The 23,837-nt window shown below is 34.9% G+C and overlaps 1 protein-coding gene across 5 annotated transcripts in view; it reads right to left on the reverse strand.

Annotated features, from left to right (window-relative positions):
* Positions 1-23,837, reverse strand: part of ZRANB3 (zinc finger RANBP2-type containing 3) — a 299,997-nt gene that overhangs the window by 80,488 nt on the left and 195,672 nt on the right. For 4 of the 5 annotated variants that reach the window (XM_072789025.1, XM_072789026.1, XM_072789023.1 and 1 more), the window contains exons 7-8: positions 4,640-4,811; positions 3,159-3,275 (exon numbers count right to left, since the gene is read on the reverse strand). In XM_072789025.1, the coding sequence (XP_072645126.1) occupies positions 3,159-3,275; positions 4,640-4,811 (289 nt within the window). Of the gene's footprint in view, positions 1-3,158; positions 3,276-4,639; positions 4,812-19,118; positions 19,142-23,837 lie in introns of those variants that run through there. The other variant, XM_072789028.1, reaches the window with a different exon arrangement.

The following is a 23,837-nucleotide window of genomic DNA, read 5'->3' on the forward strand; positions in this document are numbered from 1 at the left end:
TTTTGCCATTTGCAATGATGTGGATAACTAGAGGGTATTATGCTCAGCGAAATCAGTTCATCAGAGAAAGACAATTATTATATGATCTCACTCATATGATTTTAAGAATTTAAGGAACAAAACAGAGGATTATAGGGGAAGGGAGGGACAAATAAAACAAGATGAAATCAGAGGGGAGACAAATCACAAGAGAAACTTAATCATAGGAAACAAACTGAGGGTTACTGGAAGGGAGCGGGCTGGGGGTATGGGGTAATTGGTTGATGGACTTAAAGAGGGCATGTGTTATAATGAGAACTGGGCGTTATATACGAATGATGAATCACTGACCTCTACCTCTGATACCAATAATACATTATATGTTAATTAATTGAATTTAAGTAAAAAAAGAACTATTTACAAGTGCATAAAAAGAGATGAAATAACTAGAGTAAATCTGGCAAAATGTATTCATTGAAACTAGAAAATATGGCTGGGGGAAATGAAAGAAGACACTCTTTTCATGGGTCAGGAAATTCAATACTATTAAGAAGTCAATTCTTCCAAATGAATTTATAGATTCAAAACAATTCCAATCAAAACTGCACATACTTAAAAAGCTAATTCTAAACCTCATAAAGAAAAGCAAAAGACTTACAGCAGACAGAATGATTTTGAAATAAAGTAGGAGTGAACACCATGTGATTTCAAGCTTTGTTAGAAAGGTACAGAAACCAGATACTGTAGTATTATGTCAAATTAGACGTATGGATCAATGAAACAGACCAGAGCTCAGAAACAGACCCACACATATATGACCAAATGATTTTTTTATGAAGGTGCTAAGATGTGTCAAAGAGAGAAAAATGGTTTACAATAACGAATATTAATTGAAAACTGAAAATCCACACGCAAAATAAATAAGCAAATAAAATCCACCCAGACCAAAACAACCAGATCTCTATCCTTAACTTGGTACCACATAAAAAAATTAACTCAAAATAGTTCTAGGCCTACTTATATAAGCTAAAGATATAGCACTTTTAGAAGAAAACATGGTAGAAGATATTTGTGAACATGGAATAAGCAAAAATTAATTAGGACTTAAATAGCACAAAATATGAAAAAAAATTATAAACTGGACTGTTTCAAAATTTAAAACTTCTGTTCTCTGAAAGACAATGTCGAGACAATAAAATGCAAACTACAGACTTGGAAGAAATACTTTGAAAAGGCCTATATGTTAAAGGACTTGTTTCTACAATATATATATAAACAATATGAGCACATCTATCTCTGTAGGGAACTAGAAACATAATACCAATTAAAAAAATATATATATATTATATATATAATATATAAGTCACCACTAGTCTGTGGTGACTAGTGGCTCAGTGGGTTGAGCATTTGACTTTTGATTTCAGCTCAGGTCATGATATCAGAATTATGGGAGCCATATCAGGCTCCATGCTCAGTGGGGAGTTGACTTGAGATTCTCTCTCTCCCTCTCCCTCTGCTCACCTCCCCCACCCCATGCTCTCTCTCACTAAAATAAATCTTAAAAAAAGAGAACTCTTATAATCCAATATAAATATGGACTTGGTATGCACAGACTATATGATATATAACAGATATATGATATCTTGTGGATATAAACACATGAAAATATGCTATCATTAGACATTAGGAGAAGGCAAATTAAAATAACAAGGAGATACCAGTACATATCCTGGAAAATAGCTAAAATTAAAAAGACTGACAAGTACTGACAAAGATGTAGAATCACTGGGAACTCTCATACATTGCTACTAGGAATGCAAAATGGCACAGTACTTGAAAAACAATTTGGCAGCTTTTTATAAAATTTAACCTGTGCCTTTCATGTGACCCAACAGTCCCATTCCCAGTTATTTACTCAGGTAAATGAAAATCTGTTCATACAAAGACCTGTACATGAATGATCATAACAGTTTTACTTATAATGGCCCAAACTGATAAGATCCCAAAATGGCCACTATCTGGTGAAGGAAAAAAACTGTTATATGGGCAGCCCTAGTGGTGCAGCGGTTTAGTGCCGCCTGCAGCCTGGGGGGTGATACTGGAGACCCGGGATCGAGGCCTAGGTTGGGCTCCCTGCATGGAGCCTGCTTCTCCCTCTGTCTGTGTCTCTGCCTCTCTCTCTCTCTCTCTATTTCTCTGAATAAATAAATAAATAAATCTTAAAAAAAAAAAACCCTGTATATATCTGTACACTGGAACATTATTCAGAAATAAAAATGAAGAAACTAATTACATATGCAAACCATGGATCAATATTCAAAAGCTTTTTGCTAAATGAAAGAAGCCAGACATAAGGCTACATACTATTTGATTCCATTTTTGGAACATTTAGGAAAATGCAAAACTACAGTGATAGAAAGCATAACTGAGACTGCAGAGGTGCAGAAAGCAGGTATGAGGGAGATGACTACAAAGGTGAACCAGGGAACTTTTTGGGCAAATGGAAATATCCTTTATCTTGAGTGTACTGGCGATTTACTCTGTGTATTTGTCAAACGTCATCAAGCTATATATATTTTAAAAGGACAAATTTCCCTGAATGTGGAAAAAAAAATCTTATAAAAAAATCTCAGAATTGGAAAGGAGTGACACTCATTAGCATGTCTAAGTTCTACGATGCTAGTAAAAACAACGTGTGATGAGCCTACTTTATATTCACACTGAGAATTAAAAACTCTAACACCTCTAATTTGCACTTTCAGACAAACAATATGAGCACATCTATCTCTGTAGGGAACTAGAAACATAATACCAATTAAAAATGATTGACTTAAATAAAAAACATTATTTGTGGCAATTATGTAGCAAAGACCACAGAAAAATCTGATGACAAAGATGAATATATGTATATTCTTTAAATGAGAACATGTAAAGCATATCATATTCCCTCATCAAAGTGTACCCATATATTGGAAAGGATCAATAAATAGATCTGTATAATGGTCTCCATTATACTATTGTTTACTTAGAATATATCCAAATTTTTCCATAACAGAGAATTTAAAAATTAAATGGCTAAGGCATGTTACAGTATGCAAATAAGCTGTTTAAATAAAAGCATTAAAATACATTAAACAATTTGTATCAAGACAAACACATGATGTCCCAACAAAGATTACCTTGGCAATAGCTGTTTGTTTAAACATGCGAGTAATCAATCCCATGACAGTCTTAGTGGCTCCTGAATTTGGAGCTTTCATTAATTTTTCCCATTCTTCAAAGCTGCTATTCAATTCCTATGCGGGAGAAAATAACAATGTTTAGAAATATGGCATAAAGAACAGAACAGGGATGCCTGGGTGGCTTAGTTGGTTAAGTGTCTGACTCTTGATTTTGGCTCAGGTCACGATCTCAGAGTCATGGGATAGAGCCCCACATCAGGCTTGGAGTTCAGTAGGAAGTCTGCTTTGGATTCTTTTCCCTTCCTTCTCCCTTCCACTCTGCCCCTCTCTGACTGCACATTCTCTATCTCTCAAATACATAAATAAAAATTTTTTTTTTTAAAAAAGAATGGAACAATTAATAAAATAATGAATTTTGTCCTACTTTTTTCTTTTTTTCTTTGTAAAGATATGAAAACAAACTCCCAAATATACCAATGTATTCATTTAAAAGCATCAATATGGAGATAGGTCAGTCACATGTTCACACCAAAGACAGAAACCAAGGAAAAGCTGTGGGTGAAAGCCAAGCTCTTTGCTAACACCACAAATCAAACAATTAGAGATTCCCCTTAAGGAAAAACATTTTGTAAAGTTAAAAAAAAGTTTGCATACATAAGAAAGGAAATAATGAAAATGTATATGGTAGCAAAGTATTTTCATAATGATATATGATTTCATTTAAATAAGCATAAAGACTTGAAGAATATTAGCTGAAGAATAATGTAATATAATTATATACTCTTATTTTTCTTTCTAATGCTAACATAGTAGATAAAGAAAATCAGGTTATTCTTTTATTACCAGTAATATATTGCTCAGGGTTTACAAAATGTCTACCTTAAGCTTTCAAAATCAAACAATGCAATAAGTAGTCTTTGTCAACAAAACCTTGTCCAGATTTAAAGAAATTTCAGAGAATATATAAGCACTGTACTCCATAAAAGTAAATGTAGGTAAGGATTAGGTAAAATACAATATGGCTTTCTAATATATGGACCTTCACATCCTCCAACATGATCATAGAGTTTTCAGATCTCAAAAAGATGCCCATATCCAAGTTATTCTAGAAGATAGCTCATACTTGAAAAAAATCCTAGAGCAAGAAACACAACTTCCCTTCCTAATTATTGGGCTTGACACCCTATAGGTACTTAGAACTCTTACTACTAAATCTTCCTTGCAGGTGAAGTGCTTTTAATCTAGACTGAACAGTAATAATCTTTTTAAATCAGTAGGATACTGATTCTTTTCACATTATTTGATGATTTAAATTAAATATTTCCTATTCTCTCGAAATGATACAAAGCCAGTTCATATGTTCTATTAATTAATCCTATTTTAAGAAAACAGACCTTTCCTTCTATCAAATATCAGTATGTATAATCTTTCATTAACATGACTTAAAGTAAGCCTTTGAATCAAACAAGCATTCTCACCTTGGCAGCTGCTGATGGAAGATCAAAGGGAATACGCTGTCTGACTTTAGGGGGCAGCTGGGTTAAAACATCATTCTTCAATCTTCTGATCATTATGTCACTTAATAGCTGATGAAGTTCATTCAGATTTGATGCCCCTCTGCAATCCCACTGAGGCCTTCTACCAAAAAATCTGTTAATATGAAGAAAAACCATGTAGCAAAGCTAAATGGTAGGAATAGGAAAACAATTTATCCATTTTTTTCCCTTTTAATGATAAGGAGCCATCACACTGTTTTTCTGTTACTTCTGAATGCAAATCAGTTTCTAAAAGCTCAGCTTGAGAAAGAGTAATGAGAATGATTACACATCATACTCAGCCATAGAAAATGTTAATTGTCTAATGTACTGTTTACGCTGAGTTAATGCAAGGCTAGAATGAACTGAAAACTGTAAGTATCATTGGCATTTTGGGTGGGCTTACAAATAGTGTGCTTAGCAGGTCTAGCCCCAATTAGGCACTGACTGCTAGTACACCAGCTAGTCTACATAACAGTCAAACCACCTAAAACCCTTCCATATCCTCTAAGAGAAGGTATCTCCCAACAAGCTGTTAGGTATGGCAGATTCATCTCTTGCTGATCACTTGGTCTTTGAAACCACTGGATATACAGTAAAGGAATTAGGAGGAAAAAAAAAAAAGGACAGAAACCCACCATGAAAGAGAGAATGGTGAAACATAGTATAAATAATTTCAACAAACGTTTAGAAGTTGATGTTGACAGATAAGTGGTAGCTGACTTGGCAAAAGAAAAGAAGCCACAACTTAATATGCTTGCAAAAGTGAAAACGTCCTCTAGACTTTTGAGAAGACTGGGAGTTGGAAGCACCAAACAGTGACGGCAGGTGTGAAGACAAGGGTTGGAATCTATTAGATTTATTAAACTTAGACATCAAGACAGCTGGCCTACTAACATTTCCCCCATTATTGTGACAACCCAAAACTTACTCAAAAAATTTCTAATCATCTCCTAGGGGCCCATACTATTGAAGATAGCTGGTAGAGAATAATTAACAACAGGAAAACTCCTGTTAGGTTCTATCATGATTACTGATACTGATAATTAAATGATTATTTATTTTAATGGCATTTTGGTGATATTTTAGCACAACAGTGTCAACTGGAGAAATCTGAAATTCGTTAACATTAATTTTTTAACTTACACACATTTTGATAACAAACATACAAGAATAGTATAGACAACGTTAAAAACATGCACTTGGAAGGGTCTGGGTGGCTCAGTAGGTTAAGCATTTGCCTTTGGCTCAGGACATGATCCCAGGGTCCTGGGACTGAGCCCCATAACAGGCTCCCTGCTTAACAGGGAGTCTGCTTCTCTCTCTCCCTCTGCCTCTCTCTCCACAATTTGTGTGCTCTATCACTCTCAAATAAATAAAATCGTAAAAAAAAAAAAAAACCCATACACTTGCATGTAGAATTAGAAAAATTGAGTGAATATATGCCACTATTATCTGATAAAATTATAGACACTGCTCAGTTGTGATCAAAAAGAAATTCAATTCTTGTTTAAAAAAAGCTAAGTGCTGGCATTGTAAAAAAGATTTACTATGGCATTGTAAAAAAGATTTACTAGACTTATTTATACTTTTCATATATCATATTACTGGGAGTTTGACTTCCTTTAATGTTTTATGTCTATTAATATTAAAAATTCACACACTACAGAAACTGGAAAAATAACTTGCCAATACCCAATTATGTCACCATTTTTTCCATTCACAATCATAGTACTTAAGTTACATTTTGACCTTATGGAAAAAAAAAATCTAATGTTTAGAACTACCAATGATGGGAAAAAGAGGTTGGATCTTTTGTTTTTTGAGAATGAAATGTTTACAATTAAAATCAATTATTTAGCATGCTCTCCACTTATGCAACATATTCTGCAAGAATACAACATGCTAATGGAAGTTTTCTGGCACAATTGTTCCACACTGGTATGGACAACACACAGATGTCTTCAAACAGGCCAACCATAGAGGCTGCACTTGCCTGCTTCAGACCACCGATATTCCTGCTCCAAAAGGGCAGGTCTGTTTATAAGTCAGAGCAATCTAACTTCAGATGCCACTACACTTGTAACAAGCTTGTGACAAAAAGCTTATTTCAAATAACAAAAAGGTTATTTCACTCTTCCAGAAGAGGATGAACTACAAGAAACTTTTGTAGCCAGTTGCCTCCTAGGTGTCTTACCACTGATTGACTGTAAGCCCTATGCTTGGATTAGAGAAATCCTTTCTCCCAACACCTTTCTCTTTAGGCTGGAGTCAGACTGCTAGAGGTTGCAATGACTCTAAAGAGTACTGGCAGGACCACAGTACTGCTGAATCTCCTGCTTCAAGTTTGGATTGCAAAGGGGAAATGAAATGGGGAGGAAAGGCTAAAAGAAATGCCATCTATAAATGTCTACTCCCTTCCTGCTAAAATTGATGGTAACTATATATACTTTTGAAGTAGCCTATTCTTTTATTTAAGCAGTTTTATTGAAATATAATCCATAATGTCATATAATTCACCCCTTTAAAGTATATAATTCAATGGTTTCTCATATACTCTCAAATATGGACAACCATTACAGTAAATGTTAGAACATTTTCAACATCTCAAGAAGGAACCCCATAATCTTTAGCTATCACTCCCTTAATCACTGTCCTGCCTGCCAGCTCTAAGCAATCATTAATCAATTTCCTATCTCAAAAGATTTTCCTAAACTTTCATATACACAAACTCAGATACTAGATATTCTTTTTGATTATCTCCTTTCACTTTTCTTTCACAGTTTTTTTTCAAGGTTCATCCATGCTATAGCATGTATTCATTCTTTTGTAAGGCCAAATAATATTCCATTATATGGAGAAACCACTATTATTTATCCATTTATCTGTTGACAGACATTTTAGTTGTTTCCCACTTTTTGACTTTTAAAAAAATTTATTTATTTATTTGAGAGAGAGAGAATATGTGTGTGAGACAGAGTGATTACAAGTAGGGGGGAGGAGCAGAGGGAGAAGTAGGCTCCCAGCTGAGCAGGGAGACCAATGTGGGACTCAATCCCAGGACTCGGGATCATGACCTGAGTTGAAGGTAGAAGCCCAACCAACTGAGTCACCGAGGCGCCTCCAACTTTTGGCTTTTAAATAATAAAACCAACAACAAAACAAAATCAAACCTAACCAGTCTTTCCTTACTAGGATCTGTTTGCCATTTACTTTCATTGTATCCACATGAACTTACTTTTAACTAGAAGGCTGCCTATAGCATTAAGCTGTTGTTTTTTAAATTTTTAAAACTATATTTTTATTTTTTTAAAGATTTATTTATTTATTCATGAGAAACAGAGAGAGACAGAGACATAGGAAGAGAGAGAAGCAGGCTCCCCATAGGGAGCCCGATGAGGGACTTGATCCAGGATCCCAGGATCACACTCTGAGCCAAAGGCAGACGCTCAACTGCTGAGCCAACCAGATGTCCCTTAAAACTATATTTTCAAATAATACTTTTTTTGAAGTAATACATGCACAGAGTTAAAAAAGAAAAATTTCAAACGATTTTGATCAGTAAGTCCAGGTTTTGATATATTCTCCCTGCTTCAAAGTCAAGATAACTAATATATAGAGAAAACAAAAACCCACATTTGGGGACAAAGAAGATGAATGTCTCTGTAGTCTAGAAACAGAACAAAAATGTAAAGAAGAGAACAGGGTTGAAGACATCAATCTGCTTGTTTTATGTCTAAGAGCAGGCAGTGAGAAACAAGAACCAGGGTTATAAAGAGAAAGTATTTTTCTGTACAGTTTTAATATACAATAAATTTTCCAAGAACTGCAAATGCTGTTAATTCCACAGACTATTATATATTCTTATGTTTGAAATGTAACTCTGAGTTGCTTGCCAATTTGGAAAAATCATATTGTTAACACCATGACTGTGGTAGCTGACCTGCAAACATATACAGATGTATTAGCTCACATTTCTAGAGCAGGTGTTCATAATGATTCTACACATATATCAAATTTCATTACTTAAATGATTCATGCCTTTCCACTTTAATATCACTGATATTCACACATTTGTAACAGTATAGTTGGAACAGTTTTCCTCTTAATGGTATGTAAAATAATAGTACATATAATTAAGGCAGTCATAAATTCAATAACATCCAGTATCCAATATGTATATAAATATACATATTTTGTTCTTATTTTAAATTGCCTTCTAGTGTAGTATTCCTACCTATTTACATCCTAAAGTACATATTATTTTATTATAGTTTGTATAATTTTTATTTCTCCTCTATGTAATACTGGGGTTTTATTAGTTTTTTGGAACATACATAAAGACAGAGATTACTGTATCTATGAATTTCATTTAAGTATTATAACGGGAGCACTATACAGCATTTATTACTAAAAAAGTAAACATTAGGTCTATTAAGTCAAAAAACACTGCTCTACAATACAACCATTTCCCTGTCCCCATTATGGTCACTTACAAGTATCATGCAACTAATTCACAAGACTAAGTTCTGAGGAAAAACAATGCGTGTGTGTGTATTTGTGTATATTTTATGTACTTCAATCTTTAACACAAATTAAATTTTAAAAAGCCCCAAAAGAGCAATAAAGACAGAAAAAAAAACCCCACAACATTTTAAGATGAATGTATAAAATTTTCCATGCGATAAGTTAGAAAACTACAAGTATTCTGAAGGTCAATGTAACTTGACATCCAAGACTACTTAGCTACAAAGATCCAAGAATGGGATAAACTTATTGAGTCACTATGTTGTATGTCTGAAACTAATGTAGTAGCATTGTGTGTCAACTAAACAGAATGGTGACTCTGATCACCATAAATAAAATGTAAAGAAATACTTCCTAAGATAAAAGAGATATTAAACGGAACTCATAAAGTCAAATTGTCTTCAGTGGAGTAAGTATATCCCAGGGTATGTTAGTTGCTATTTACCACACCCATCTCTGACCATTCTAATCTCTCCTACATAATACTAAGAATAAACTTCCTAAAATGTAAATTATCTAAGCTTAAAAACCTTCAACAGGAGACTTCTGGTTTCCAGTTGAGCATGTAACGAGCTTAGAAGTTACCAATCCATCCTAACAAGTAAAAATCTAAACAAATTCTTCTTAGATTTGTCAGAGAAGTGAGGTCACAGGGCAAACCACTGCCCCCCAAATTGGAAAGACATACAGGTGGATACAGAGAATCACAAGGGACCAGAGCAGAAGCCGTGGAAAAAAACTTCCATGGAAACCAGCAGCAGAATAAGCAAATCTAAACTGTAACTGATGAATTGCTGGAAGCTCACTGGGAACAACTCTGAGTTAAAAACTCTAGGGGGATCCAGTCGCAGGGGACCCCCAGACTTGTGTGGGTTTTACCTACAGAAGCTCTACAGTGAATGAATATAAGATAAAAATCCTCTGATGTTTCTGGCATGGAGAAAAGAAAAGGAACAATTTTGAAACATTTCAGACCATTCTGTTCTTAACAAGGCCTGTATTTAAGAAAAAGTATTTTATTGGAGCTTAACCTGCCAGGATTTTATCAGAGCCTGACTGCTCTAAAAAGAAGGAAAATATCCAACTTTGTTTCCTTCTAGACATCCTTTCCTGACTAAGGGGGTAAAAGCCACTGAGAAGCACTGATTTATTTCACAGTCCAGGGGCATAAGTTCAAAAAAAGATTGAGACCTATAGACTATAGAAGGCTTCCCCTCCCTCTACAACATACACCACTACATCATTAGAAGCCATTTTCTGAAGTTCTCTTCACTCAGTTAATCACATCCACTTTTCAACAAAAAAAAATTACAAGGCATACTGAAACTTAAAAAATAGTCTGAAGAGACTGAATAAGCATCAGAATCGGAGTTCTTATGGCAGGAATGCTAGGATATTTTTTAAAAGATGATAAATATGATAAAAGTATTAACAGGAAAAGTAAAAAACAAGAATAGATGGATAATATATACAGAGACATGAAAATTCTAAGAAAGAATGAAAAAAATGCTAAAGACCATAAACACTATAACACAATCTATGAAAGAAGTAATTAATGAGTGGGACCATTAAAATAAAAATATTCTGCTCTATGAAAGACAATTTAAGAGAAATGAAAAGATAAGCCACAGATTGGGGGCAATATTTCCAAAAGATATATCTGTGAAGGACTATTTTCCAAAATATAGAAAGAACTCTTAAAACAGTAAGAAAAATGAACAACCTGATTTAAAAAATGGCAAAAGATGTAGATGTAAATGTAGATGTCATCACACCAAAGAAGATATACAGATTCCAAGAAAGCATATGAAATGATGTACAAAATTATAAATCATTAGAGAAATACAACATAAAACAACGAGATATCCATATATACCTATTAGAATGGCTAAAGTCTCAAACACTGGGATGCCTGGGTGGCTCGGTGGTTGAGCATCTGTCTTTGGCTCAGGGTGTGGTCCTAGAGTCGAGGGATCAAATCCCGCATTGAGCTCCCCATGGGAAGCCTGCTTCTCCCTCTGCCTATGTCTTCGCCTCTGTGTGTCTCATGAATAAATAAATAAAATCTTTAGGAAAAAAAAAAATCTCAAACACTAACAACACCAAATGCCGACAAGGATATGGAACAAGAAATCTCATTCATTGTTAGAGGGAATGTAAAATGGTAAAGCCACTTTGGGAGAATATTTGGCAGTTTCTTACAAAACTAAACATAGTCTTACTATACATATACCAGTCATGCTCGTTGGCAACATCTAAACAAAAACCTGTATATGAATGCTATTGCCAAACTACCAAAACTTGGAAGGAACCAAGATATACTTCAGTAGGTGAATGGGCAAGCAGTGGTACATCCCAGCAGTGGAATATTATTACACACTAAACAAGAATGAGTTATCAAGCTATGACAAGACATGGAGGAAACTTAAATGATTATTACTAAGTCAAAGACGTCAATCTGAAAAAGCTATATACTATGTGATTCCAACTATTAAGTAATCCCTAAAAGGCAAAACTATGGAAGTAATAAAAGATAAATGGTTGCTAGAAGTTATAGAGGAAGGAGGGACGAGTAGGCAAAGCACAGAAAAATTTTCAGGCAGTTAAAGTACTCCATGTGATGATACTACAATGGTAGATACATGCTTTATATCTTTGTCAAAACCCACAGAATGCATAATACCAAGAGTGAACCGAAATGTAAACCATGGTTACAAGGTAATAATAATGAGTCAATGCAGCTGCATTAACTATACCAAATGTACCACTGTGGTGCAGAATTTAATAATGAAGGAGTTTTTACATTTTTGAGGATACGGGGTATATGGAAACTCCCTGTACTTTCCACTCAATTTTGCTGTGAACCCACATGTGCTCTTAAGAAATAGTTTATGAATTTAAAAAAAAAGTGGTGGGGGAGGGCTGCATATATCAATCTCTGCCCTCTATAATCCCCAAATTCCCTTCCCAAAGCCCACTGAATCTATGGATCTTCTTAGTTAAGAGTGGCTGTGCTGATGTCAGATTGCTTAGGATCTTGAGCTGAAGGTCTTTAAAGTGTCCAGAGCCCAAAAATTTTCAAAGGCTTAGGAAGATTTTAAAAATAGGAGAAATAAAGAAAAATCCCAAACCCCAAAAATCCCCCCAAATGCCAACAGCATCAGTTCCAATGATAACAGTATAATCAAGTGTACTCTATGAAGTGATAAAGTACCACTATCATCTTTATTTTATGAACAAGGAAGTAGAAGCATAGAAAGGTTGAAAATTTTGTCCAAGCTCTCAAGGATGGTAACAGCAGTACTAGGATTCAAACTTGGCAGTCAGAATTCAAAGTCCTGCTTGAATAAAATCCCATCTTTGATATAATAATATGAAAATCATATTGAGACACCTGGGTGGCTCAGTGGTTGAGCGTCTGCCTTTGGCTCAGGGCATGATTCCAAGGTCCAGGATTGAGTCCCGCATTGGGCTCCTTACAGGAGCCTGCTTCTCTCTCTGCCTATGTCTCTGCCTCTCTCTCTGTGTCTCTCATGAATGAATGAATAAAATCTTTTTTTTAAAAAAAGAAAATCATATTTAATATGGAATTGGGATTATTTAACTATGCCAGAGTTCATTTGTGTATGTGTTTTGGAGGGGAAGGTATAAAAAAGCCAGGAGATTCTGAAACTAGGAAACATTCCTGACTTCAGATCTTGTCCTTTTCTTTCTTAACTCTCAGTTTCCAAAATGTGTGAAACAGGAAGGTCCTCTATTTTATTTTATTTTATTTTTTTAATTTTTTATTTATTTATGATAGTCACACAGAGAGAGAGAGAGAGGCAGAGACACAGGCAGAGGGAGAAGCAGGCTCCATGCACCGGGAGCCCGACGTGGGATTTGATCCCGGGTCTCCAGGATCGTGCCCTGAGCCAAAGGCAGGCGCCAAACCACTGCGCCACCCAGGGATCCCAGGTCCTCTATTTTAGACAAATGATTGAATAAAAGGTAGGTTGTGCCAAATATGAACTATTAAGCAACTCTTCAAAAGAACCAAGCATAGGTTGGAGAGAATCGGAGAATATTTTTTGCAAATCATATTTCGGACAAGGGATTAATATTCAAAATATATAAAAAAAACTCATAGAACTTAACAACAACAAAACAACCTGGTTAAAAAATAGGCAGAGGATCTAAGTAGACATTTTCCAAAGAAGACATACAGCTGAACAACAGGCACATGAAATGATGTTCAACATCACTAAATTACTAGGGAAATGCAAATCAAAACCACTATGAGATATTATCTCATACCTGATGGTATGGCTTTTATCAAAAAGACCAGAAATAGTGTTAAAGAGGATGTAGAGAAAAGAGAACTCTCATATTCTGTTGGTGGGAATGTATACTGGTCTAGTTACTATGGGACACAGTATTCCTTAAAAAATTAAGACTAGACCCACCATATGATCTAGCTATTCTACTTCTGGGTATTTATGCAAAAAATACACAAATGCTGATTCAAAAAGATACATACATTCCTATGTTCACTGCAGCATTATTTACAATAGCTGAGAAATGGATATGTCCATTGATGGAAGATGTGATATGTATACACATACACACACAGACACACACACAATGGACTACTACTCAGCCACAAAAAAAAAATCGTGAAATCTTGCTGTTTGTGACAACATGGTTTAATCTTCAAGATACTATGCTAAATGAAATGTCACACAGGGAATGGCCATGGGGGAGTGGGAAAAATGGGTGAAGATGATCACTGTATGGTGATAGATGGTAACTGGAGTTTTGGTGGTGATTCTTGCATACAGATGTTTAATATAATGTTGTACACTTGAAGCTTATATAATGATACATGCCAATTTTATCTCAATTAAAAGAAGTTTATAAATCTTCCCATGTCTCCAAATCCAGGAAAATAACACATTTTTATTAACTGACCATTGGACACACATCTATAATGCCTTTTCTACATTTTCTACTGCTTATACTTTGATTGCCTCTTCACATGACAACCTTGTACCTACAAAGAAATATACTTCAGACTTGAACCAAGCATGGATGATCAAATTTTATTATTGTTACTTTTAAAAAGTTTCTTTCAGGTTTGTAACTTATCAGCATGTGTTATAAAATTACTTCTGAATTGTCAAATTTGAAAAATCTATCAAGTTTCTGCTATATATCAGCTCTATGAATTTGAAAAATTATTCTGGCCCTGTACCACTTCAACCTTGCTTCTCCACTATTCATGTCCTTCCAGCACCAGTACCAAGGACAAGTTCACAAACCAGTACATCTGCCATCCCTGCTCCAGGAATATTCCTGGAAGCCATTCCCATGTTGAGTTGACTATCAATAACCTAACTATACATGGAAATTACTGAGAACTACATAAATATAGCCTTCTAAACTCAAACTAAATGTATCTTCAATATACTTTCCTCTTACCGTGACCCCCAAAATGCTTGCTGATACTCCAATACCAGCATACAATACAAATACCCATATAATACATAGAACATAATATATATACACACACACACACATACACACACTCAAGAACTAGAAAGAGATCTTTCAATCTATTAATATTAAAATAGCCTACTTCTATAAATATGACAGGGACACAAGACCTGTGAAAGCTGCCAAAGCCCTTCCCGGAGCCTTGAAATGGGCCTAGATAAATGGGTGATTCTGTAAGGTTCATTAGTTTTAGGGCAAGGAAAGAAAAGTATACAAGTTTGTCAGTGCAATAACAAAGAGGTAAGGTATGTAGATGAAAGGGGAAAGGTGTAAATAAATAATAAAAAAGAAATATTTTTTAAAAAATATACTTTAAAGTACAAAATAGCAGCAGGATGGTTTAAGGTGAAATTAAACATAAGAGAAACTGAATTCTTAAGAACCAAAAATTAACAACAAAATTTTTAATGTCTCTAAATGTCTATAAAACATGAACCTTAAAACTACTTTGAGATTAATATAGCCATTTTCTCATTCAGATTTACAAAGTAAAATTTCCTTTTTCCTTTTCTAAGTAAGAATAAACACAAACTTATTTTTTTATTACATACATTTTTAAAAAGGCATTTCTCAATAGGCACAAATTATTAGTTCATGATGGTGAAATAGGAAGTATATGGCCAAGAATATGCATGCTTATCTATGCTCCTAGAAACATACATACAGATACGTGAACACATAAAAGCCCACATACAGAGTTAACATTTGAATTTGGAAATTACCCTCTGATTTTAAAAATATATTTTTTAAGATTTTGTTTATTTATTTGAGAGAGAGAAAGAGAGAGCACAAGAAGTGGGAGAAGGAGAGGGAGAAGCAGACTCCCCACTGAGTGAGAACTCCAAAGCAGAGCTCGATCCCAGGACTCTGGGATCATGACCTGAGCCGGACACAGATGCCAACCGACTGAGCCACCCAGGCACACTTGATTTTTTTTTTTTTTTAATGTAAGTTCCCTTATGTCCCTTAACAGCTATTCTTTTTTCTAATCCCCACCTCCTGGGAAAAACTAAACCATTTCTGCCCCTATAGTTGTGCACATTCCAGAATGATATATAAATATAATCCTACAGTGTGCAGCCTTTTAAATCTGATTTTTCACTTACCATAATTCATTTGAAATTCATCTATGTTGTTGTATGTATTTGTAGTTCATTTCTTTTCTGATGTGTAATATATTCCAGTTTATGGCTATATCATGACTTGTTTATATTAATCAGTTGAAGAACATCTGGATTATTTCAAGTTTTAGGTGACTATAAAAAGCTGCTGTAAACATTTGCACACAGATTTTTTGGTGAACATATGTTTTTATTTATCTTGACTAAATACCCAAATTGGGACCCCTGAGTTGTATGGTAGAGGTATGTTTAAGTTCATAAGAAATTGAACCTATATCATTTTGCATTCCCACCAGCAATATACGTAAGATCCATTGTTTAGTATTGTTGCCATCATTTGGTATTGTTAGTTTGTAAAATATTACCTATTTTAATGCATGTAGACTGGTATCTCACTGTGGTTCCAAATACTATCTGTCTAATATTTAATGATGTCGAACATCTTTTTTTTTTAGCATGTGCTGCCGAAGTGAGTACATGTCAAACATCTTTTGAAGTGCTTATTTGAATTCTCTATATCTTCTTAGATGAAGTCCCTAATTTAACACTAACATTTTTTTTATTATTGTTTTGAGAGATTTGATATAATTTTTAATAAATTCTTTTGTATATTACAAAAAAATATATATAAACATATCTTGTTTATTAAATATGTGCTTTACAAATAAGGTTTGTGGCTTGTCCATTCATTCTCTTAATAGAAGGTATCTTTAGAAAAGATTTTTTTTCAGGATGCCTGGATGGCTCAGCAGTTAAGCATCTGCCCTCAGCTTGGGGTGTGATCCTGGAGTCCCGGGATGGAGTCCCACATCAGACTCCCTGCATGGAGTCTGCTTCTCCCCCTGCCTTTGCCTCTGCCTCTGCCTCTCTCTGTCATGAATAAATGAATAAAATCTTCAAAAAAAAGATTTTTTTCAATTTTAAAGTAATAAATTTCATCACATTTTTCTTTTATAGTTCATGTTTCTTATATCCTATATAGTAAAAGAAATTTGCACAAACCAAGGTCACAAAGATTTACTCTTTTATTTCCCTTAAGTAATTTTATTTTAAATTTAGAATTCATTTTTAATTAATTTTTCAATTGTGGTAAATACACAACATAAAATTTGTCATCTTAGTCATTTCTAAGTGTATAGCTCAGGAGTATCAAGTAATTCATAAAAGTGCATACCCTACCACCATTAATCTCCATAACTTGTTTCATCTTGTAAAACTGAAACTCTGCACCCATTAAACAATAACTCCTCATTCACCAATACCTCCAGGCCCCGGCAATCTCCATTCTACTTTACCTCCCTATGACTTATAGTTACTCTAAGTACCTCATATAAGAAGAATCACATGGTATTTGTCTTTTGGAGACTGGCTTATTACATTCAGCATAATGTCCTCAAGTTTCATCCATACTGCTAGTTATGTTAGAATTTTCTTTTTTTTTTTAAGGCTGAATACTATTCGAAAATGTGTATAAACTACATTTTGCTTATCTAGTCATCCATTAATGGAAACAAGGGTTGATTTCACATTTTACTACTATGAATAATGCTGCTATGAATCAGGTGTACAAATATCTTGTCAAGATCCTGCTTTCAATTCTTTGGAATATATCCCAGAAGTAAAATTGCTGGATCATATGGTAATTCAGCCCACTGCCTTCTGGTCTCCAAAGTTTCTTTCTTTCTTTCTCTCTTTTTTTAAAAGATTTTATTTATTTATTTGAGAGAGAGAAAGAAGAAGAGAGAGAGAGCACGAGAGAGGGGAGGGTCAGAGGGAAAAGCAGACTCTCTGCTGAGTGGAGAACCCAATGTGGGGCTTAATCCTGGGAGTCCAGGATCATGACCTGAGCTAAAGGCAGACACTTAACTGACTAAGCCACCCAGATGCCCCAAAGTTTCTGATGAATTATCTGCTGATAATGTTTTTGAGGATTTCTTATATACGAAGAGCTGTTTATCACTTGCTGCTTTCAAGATTTTCTTTGTCTTTAGGAAATTTGATTATACTGTATCTCTGTGTTAGTCTCTGAGTTAATCTTGGAGTCTGTTAATCTTCTGGGTATATATAATCATGTCGTCAAATTTAGAAAGTTTTCGGTCCTCCTTTCTTCAAATATTCTCTCAGCCCCTTTATTTCTCTCTTCTTCTGGGGCATCCACAATGCATATGTTTACCTATTTGATGGTTCATACAGGTCCCTTAGGTTCTGTTCGCTTTTCTTCATACTTTTTTCTTTCTGTTCCTCAGACTCAAAAATTGCCATTGTCCTGTCTTCAAGGTCTTTGATCCTTACTTCCGCCTGCTCAGATCTGTCTCTGAAACCCTCAATTAAGTTTTCATTTTAGTTCTTACACTTTGCAGCTCCAGAATTTCTTTTTGGTTTCCTTTTTTAGGTTTTCTGCTTCTTCACATATTTTTTGTTCAAACCTCATTTTCTTGACTTTTTCCACATCTTTAGTTCTTTGAGTATCTTTATGAAAGCTGTTTTACTCTTTGTCTAGATCTGTCATTAGGTCTTTTTCAGTTGACTTCAATTTGTCCAATGCTTTACTGTTACTTTATATCCATTATGATTTTATTGTTGAAAATTAAATGTTTGAATCTAATAATGTAACTAAATCAGATTCTCCCCATCCTCTGTGTTCTACTGTGGTTTTCTTTGTTGTTGTTGTTATTCCTTTTGATTATTTATTCATTTATTTTTAAACTTTTGTCAGCTGTCTCTGTGCGAAGGATAAGACTGAGGTATAAACTTAAGGTCTTCTCTGGTCTCTTCTGAGCCTGTGCCTTTTCCTGGGCATGCACAGTCACTTTCAAATTTAACCCTCATGCGCAGTTGTGTTTGGATGTCTTAATCTTTAATATTTGGTTCCCAAATGGAGAAAAAAAAAAAAAAAAGAAGAAGAACTGGGGAAATGGCACCGGCCCCTTAAATTCTCTAGAAGTTGCTTTAGCCACAAGTGGTGGTGGGGTGAGGGGCTTGCAATGGGGATGGGTGCAACAACAATGGATGCTCCCACTTTATCTGCACCCCTATACTGAGAAGCAGCAATCAGTTATCAGAGAAGAATCTCTGATATTTGGAGAATAGGGTCATTTTTGCCCATTCTGGTTCCCACAAGTTGTGTGCAACTTGCTCTAGGAAGATGTATGAAGCTGTCTGCCTTGGGACTGGAGGTGGAAGATGGTAACTATTACTTTGGTAAGAGCTGGAATTGACTGAAATTAACTAAAACTTACTGTCCAGGCCTTCCCCTGGAAGTTGCAAGTCTTCAATACACTCCAGAGTTCCAAAATTATGACATCAAAGATTCTGTGGGTGCCAATCGTTGTCTAGATGGGAAGACAGATTCCTGATGATTCCTACTCTGCCATCTTCCCAGCATCCTCTACCAACCATTTCACTTAAATTTTGCATATGGTGTAAGATATGAATTGAGCTGCTGTTTCTGCTTTTCTTCTCTTTCTGTCTGTTTCTGCATATGGATATCTAATTATTCCAAGTACATTTGGTGAAAAGACACCTTTCCACATAGAACTGCCTTGTATCTTTTTAAAAAATCAGTTGACTATAGAGTTTCCTAATTGGTGAACATATAGGATATGTGAGGGAGTGTGGAGTGACTAGAGAGGTCATGGAATCTTCACACCCTTTCCCTATACCTTGCCCTATATATCTCTTAGCTGGATGTTCTTAAGCATGGAGGATAAAACTGGAATTTCTGGCAAGACTAAGGAGGACCAGGAAAGAAAATTAACAATAAAGGAGTTGGAAGCCCAGAGCTAAGTATGAACCCTTGAGACTCTGTGCCTCCTTAACAGACCCCGACATCTGCCCTGAAGGTGTTAAGTCAACCTTGCAGTATCAACCTTGACATAGATGATCAGTTTTTCTAGAAGGAAACAATTAGTGGAAAGAAACAACTTTAACAAAATCTGGCAGTAGAAAGTAAGGACTAGCAGGAAGTAAGATTTAATGTGCAACTTTCATTTCACCATCTTTTTTTCACGTGTTGCACGAAGATGCCACATAAAGAAAACATTGTCTATCTCCCAAGAAATAGCTCATGAGGTGTTAATGAGAAAATCCCTTCTCCCCAGAGCTAACTCTTAGGACAACTTAATTCTGAATAAATCGGACCACATAAGGAAATCAGGATTCACGTTACCACACAAAGGACAATCTGAGACAATCCAAATGACTCTCATGAGACAGGAAGTAGTTTTCAGTGTCTAGAAAAAATGTTCTATTCTTGCAAACAGGGCTCAGCAGACATAGTATAAAAGAGTTCAAATTATTAGTTAACTAAGGGAAGTACTAAGGTTGTAAAAAGGAGTGACAGTGCAAAAAAAGAGAAAAATGGAGAAAAGAAAAAAAATGGAGATGAAGTAGAGGCACCAAATTTAAATCACACTCCTCGTTGGAGGTAAGTTGCATGGTGCAGTAACAAGATCCTGGGATTGGAAGTCAGATGACCAATGTTTGAATATTGAGTTCTGCACCTCTTAGTTACATAATGTTGTACTCATCACTTAATCTTTTAATCCTCACTATTTCTATCTGTGAAATGAGAAAATAACACCTTTTTCAAAGGATTATGGAAAGAATATGAACATTTGTGAATAAAACATACAAATCATTAAAATCAATGTGCCATATATGTATGGGTCTATTTCTAGATTCTCTGTCCTTTCCCACTGATCTACATGTCTCTAGTTTGTTGATGACTACACACAAAAATAGTGTGAGCTTTCCAACTTTGTTCTTTTTCAAAGATGTGAGGGATATACTTGGCTTTTGCATATAAATTTTAGATTTAAAATACAAATTTTACCAAAAAGTCCTTCTGAAAATTGGATTATTATTACATTGAATCAATAGAACAATTTGAGAAGAAGGGTCATTTCAAAAATTGTGGCTCTTCTAGTCTATGAACATGTTATTCTACTTCATTTATTTGGATCTTCTTTTTTCTTTAATGTTCAACTCTATAAAAAACAACCAAACTGTTTTTTATAAAGCTAGCTGTAGCATTTTGTCTTTCCACTACAATATATGAAACATTTACACTAAAAATTAGGACAAATAATGAAAATGGGAGAAATTTAGAAAATTCTATTCTTATATTAAATAATGTGTAATTCAGTGTGTAATTCACACTGGATCAACTAAGAAAATATACAAATTACAAAGAGGAACCAACCTAATGTAAACACACCAGAAAAAGAAAGTAAGAGTGGGGAAGATCTGTTATAGGAGTATAGACTGAAAAATTGTTCCACAAATCTTGATATATTAAATTGCTTGGAAACTCAAGTAACATATCATCACGAAAAGAGCAGAAGGTACATTACAAAGTAAGTCATCAAGCTGCAGATAAAAGGAATCATCAAATTGTAATTTTTTCCCACCCTAAACATAGTTGATGGGATGAAAGACATGGAAAATGTTTGAGGAAGATATGCAGAATTATTTCTTGCATCCAGTCAGACAGTTGGTTAGGGGGATGTTTACCATTCAACTGACTTTTGAGATAAAAAAAACTTTGGGAAGTCCAGCATTCTGAGACACAATATACTGTCCAGAAGACCATACATGTTTATCAGTAAACTGGATACCTGAGTGCTCTAAACTTTAAAATGCAGGAAAAAGTAAGAAGTTGCTGTTTCATTTAAGGGAATATAAGAATTCAGATGCTGAGCCATGTGTATGGGACAGATGGCTTCTCAGGAGTACACTCATCTCCTGTTAGTAAAGTTCTTCGAGCTCTGTAAAATAGCAGATTCTGAACCACTAGGAACCAAGTCAGGGAAAAGATGCTTGAATATATATAAAAAATTCACATAGATAGAAATAATGTTTTATGTTTCTTTAGCAGAGCAAATATTAAGATATAATTGAACTATCAAATAGTGATCAGGACCAAAAGAAGCTGATTTAACTGAAGCAAACTACTCACCTAAACAAAATACACCTGTATCTCAATTATGGAGATAAGCAAACATATGAATCCAATAACTATTTTTTCTAACTATTTAGATACATTTGGAAGCAAGTCAAAATTTTACCCAGATGTATGAAAATATATTACTTCACGAAATATCTCAAATTTAAATTATGACTTAGTAGTTCTTATGCAGAGCTAAGTTAGAATTGTGAATAGCCTAAGTGTAAGCTTCTTATGAACAAACACCATGTCTTTGTATTCCTGGCATCTAGTATGATGCCTGACATATAGTAACTGATTTATGAACTAATAAACAAATGGATGAAGTGACTAATGAATATACCCCACGGTTCTTGAGAATAGAAATACTTGAGAAAGCAAAAACTAAAGCACTAACTGGAGTTTGCAAATGGACATATAATTAAGCATAGCAAATTAATCACATTTATCAATTATTTCTATGGAAAACCTTCTAAAACAAGAAGAAATGAACTTAAAAGCTATTAAATAATAAGACCAAAGAGAACGAGAGAAGAAACAGTGGATAAGGAATTTCAAACAATTTATGGTAAAGAGAAAGTATGTAGAGGCAATGTCCTGGTTAAAACTCTTTAACTATAAGGAACAAACTGAGGGTTGCTGGAGAGGAGGTAGATGGCAGGATGGGGTAACTGGGTGGTGCGCATTCAGGTGCACTTGATATGAGCCCTGGGTGTCATACACAAATGATGAAACACTAAATTCTACCCCTGAAATTAATAATACACTATCTGTTAACTAACTTGAATTTAAATGCAATCTTTATATATTTTTATAAGATTTTATTTATTTATTTAAGAGAGAGAGTAAATGAGAGAGAGAGCACAAGCAAGGGCAGGGGCAGAGAGAAAAGCAGCCTCCCTTGAATAGGGAGCCCCTTGTGGGGCTCGATCCCAGGACCTTGGGATCATGACCTGAGCTGAAGGCAGACACTTAACCGATGGAGCCACCCAGGCACTCCTAAATAAAATCTTAAACAAACAAACAAAGAAACTATGGTGAGTAAACACATACATTTATCCTCAATCAAAACGAATACAAAGCAATATGAATGTGTTAACTCACCATGACAAAGATAATGGAAAACAAAAACAAAAACACCAAAAACCACAACAGTCAACAATGTGAACATATTCTAAAGCAGAAATAAACCTGAAGAAGCTAACGAAACCAGAAAAGCTATATAGTAACAACTTGAAGAGGGCTGTTCACAAATTCCTAGAATGTCTCAGAAACTAAGAGCATCAGGTCAGGTACCTTAGAAGGTGGAAGTATGACATGGTAGCTAAAACCAGGGACACTGGATGAAAAGTTTGTATAAGGAATGGCTAAATGCCCAGATTCTCTAGTCATTCCCATGTCATCATGTTACTATCTTACCCTCACAAGACAATAGTTTTATTCTATAAAGAAACTGAACTAATGTTCAAGCCTAAAGGACTAAGAATAGTAGAAGGGTGGAGGGAGGTACCATATGGAACCAAGACAGATTGAGATAAAGTCTACATACTGAGGATTGAGAACATTATTCTGCTTCCTTTGTTTATGCCACAAAAATGGTAGCTATGTTTAAAGCTTCACATACAGCACACAAGTGGAGGATACCTTTTTCTCTTAAGAATTTTAAGAAGTCACAAAGAAGACATACAAATGGCTAAGAGACACATGAAAAAACGCTCAACATCACTCTGCATCAGGGAAATACAAATGAAAACCACAATGAATACCACCTCAACATCTGTCAGAATGGCTAAAATTAACAACACAGGAAACAACAGATGTCCGTGAGGATGTGGAGAATGGGGAATCCTCTTATGCTGTTGGTGGGAATGCAAACTGGTGCAGCCACTCTGGAAAACAGTATGGAGGTTCCTCAAAAGTTAAAAATAGAACTACCTACAACCCAGCAATTAAGCTACTAGGAATTTTTTTATTCATGAGAGACACACACACACAGAGAGACAAAGAGAGA

The sequence above is a fragment of the Canis lupus genome, chromosome 20 (assembly GCF_048164855.1).
Source record: "Canis lupus baileyi chromosome 20, mCanLup2.hap1, whole genome shotgun sequence".
Classification (NCBI taxonomy): Eukaryota; Metazoa; Chordata; class Mammalia; order Carnivora; family Canidae; genus Canis; species Canis lupus.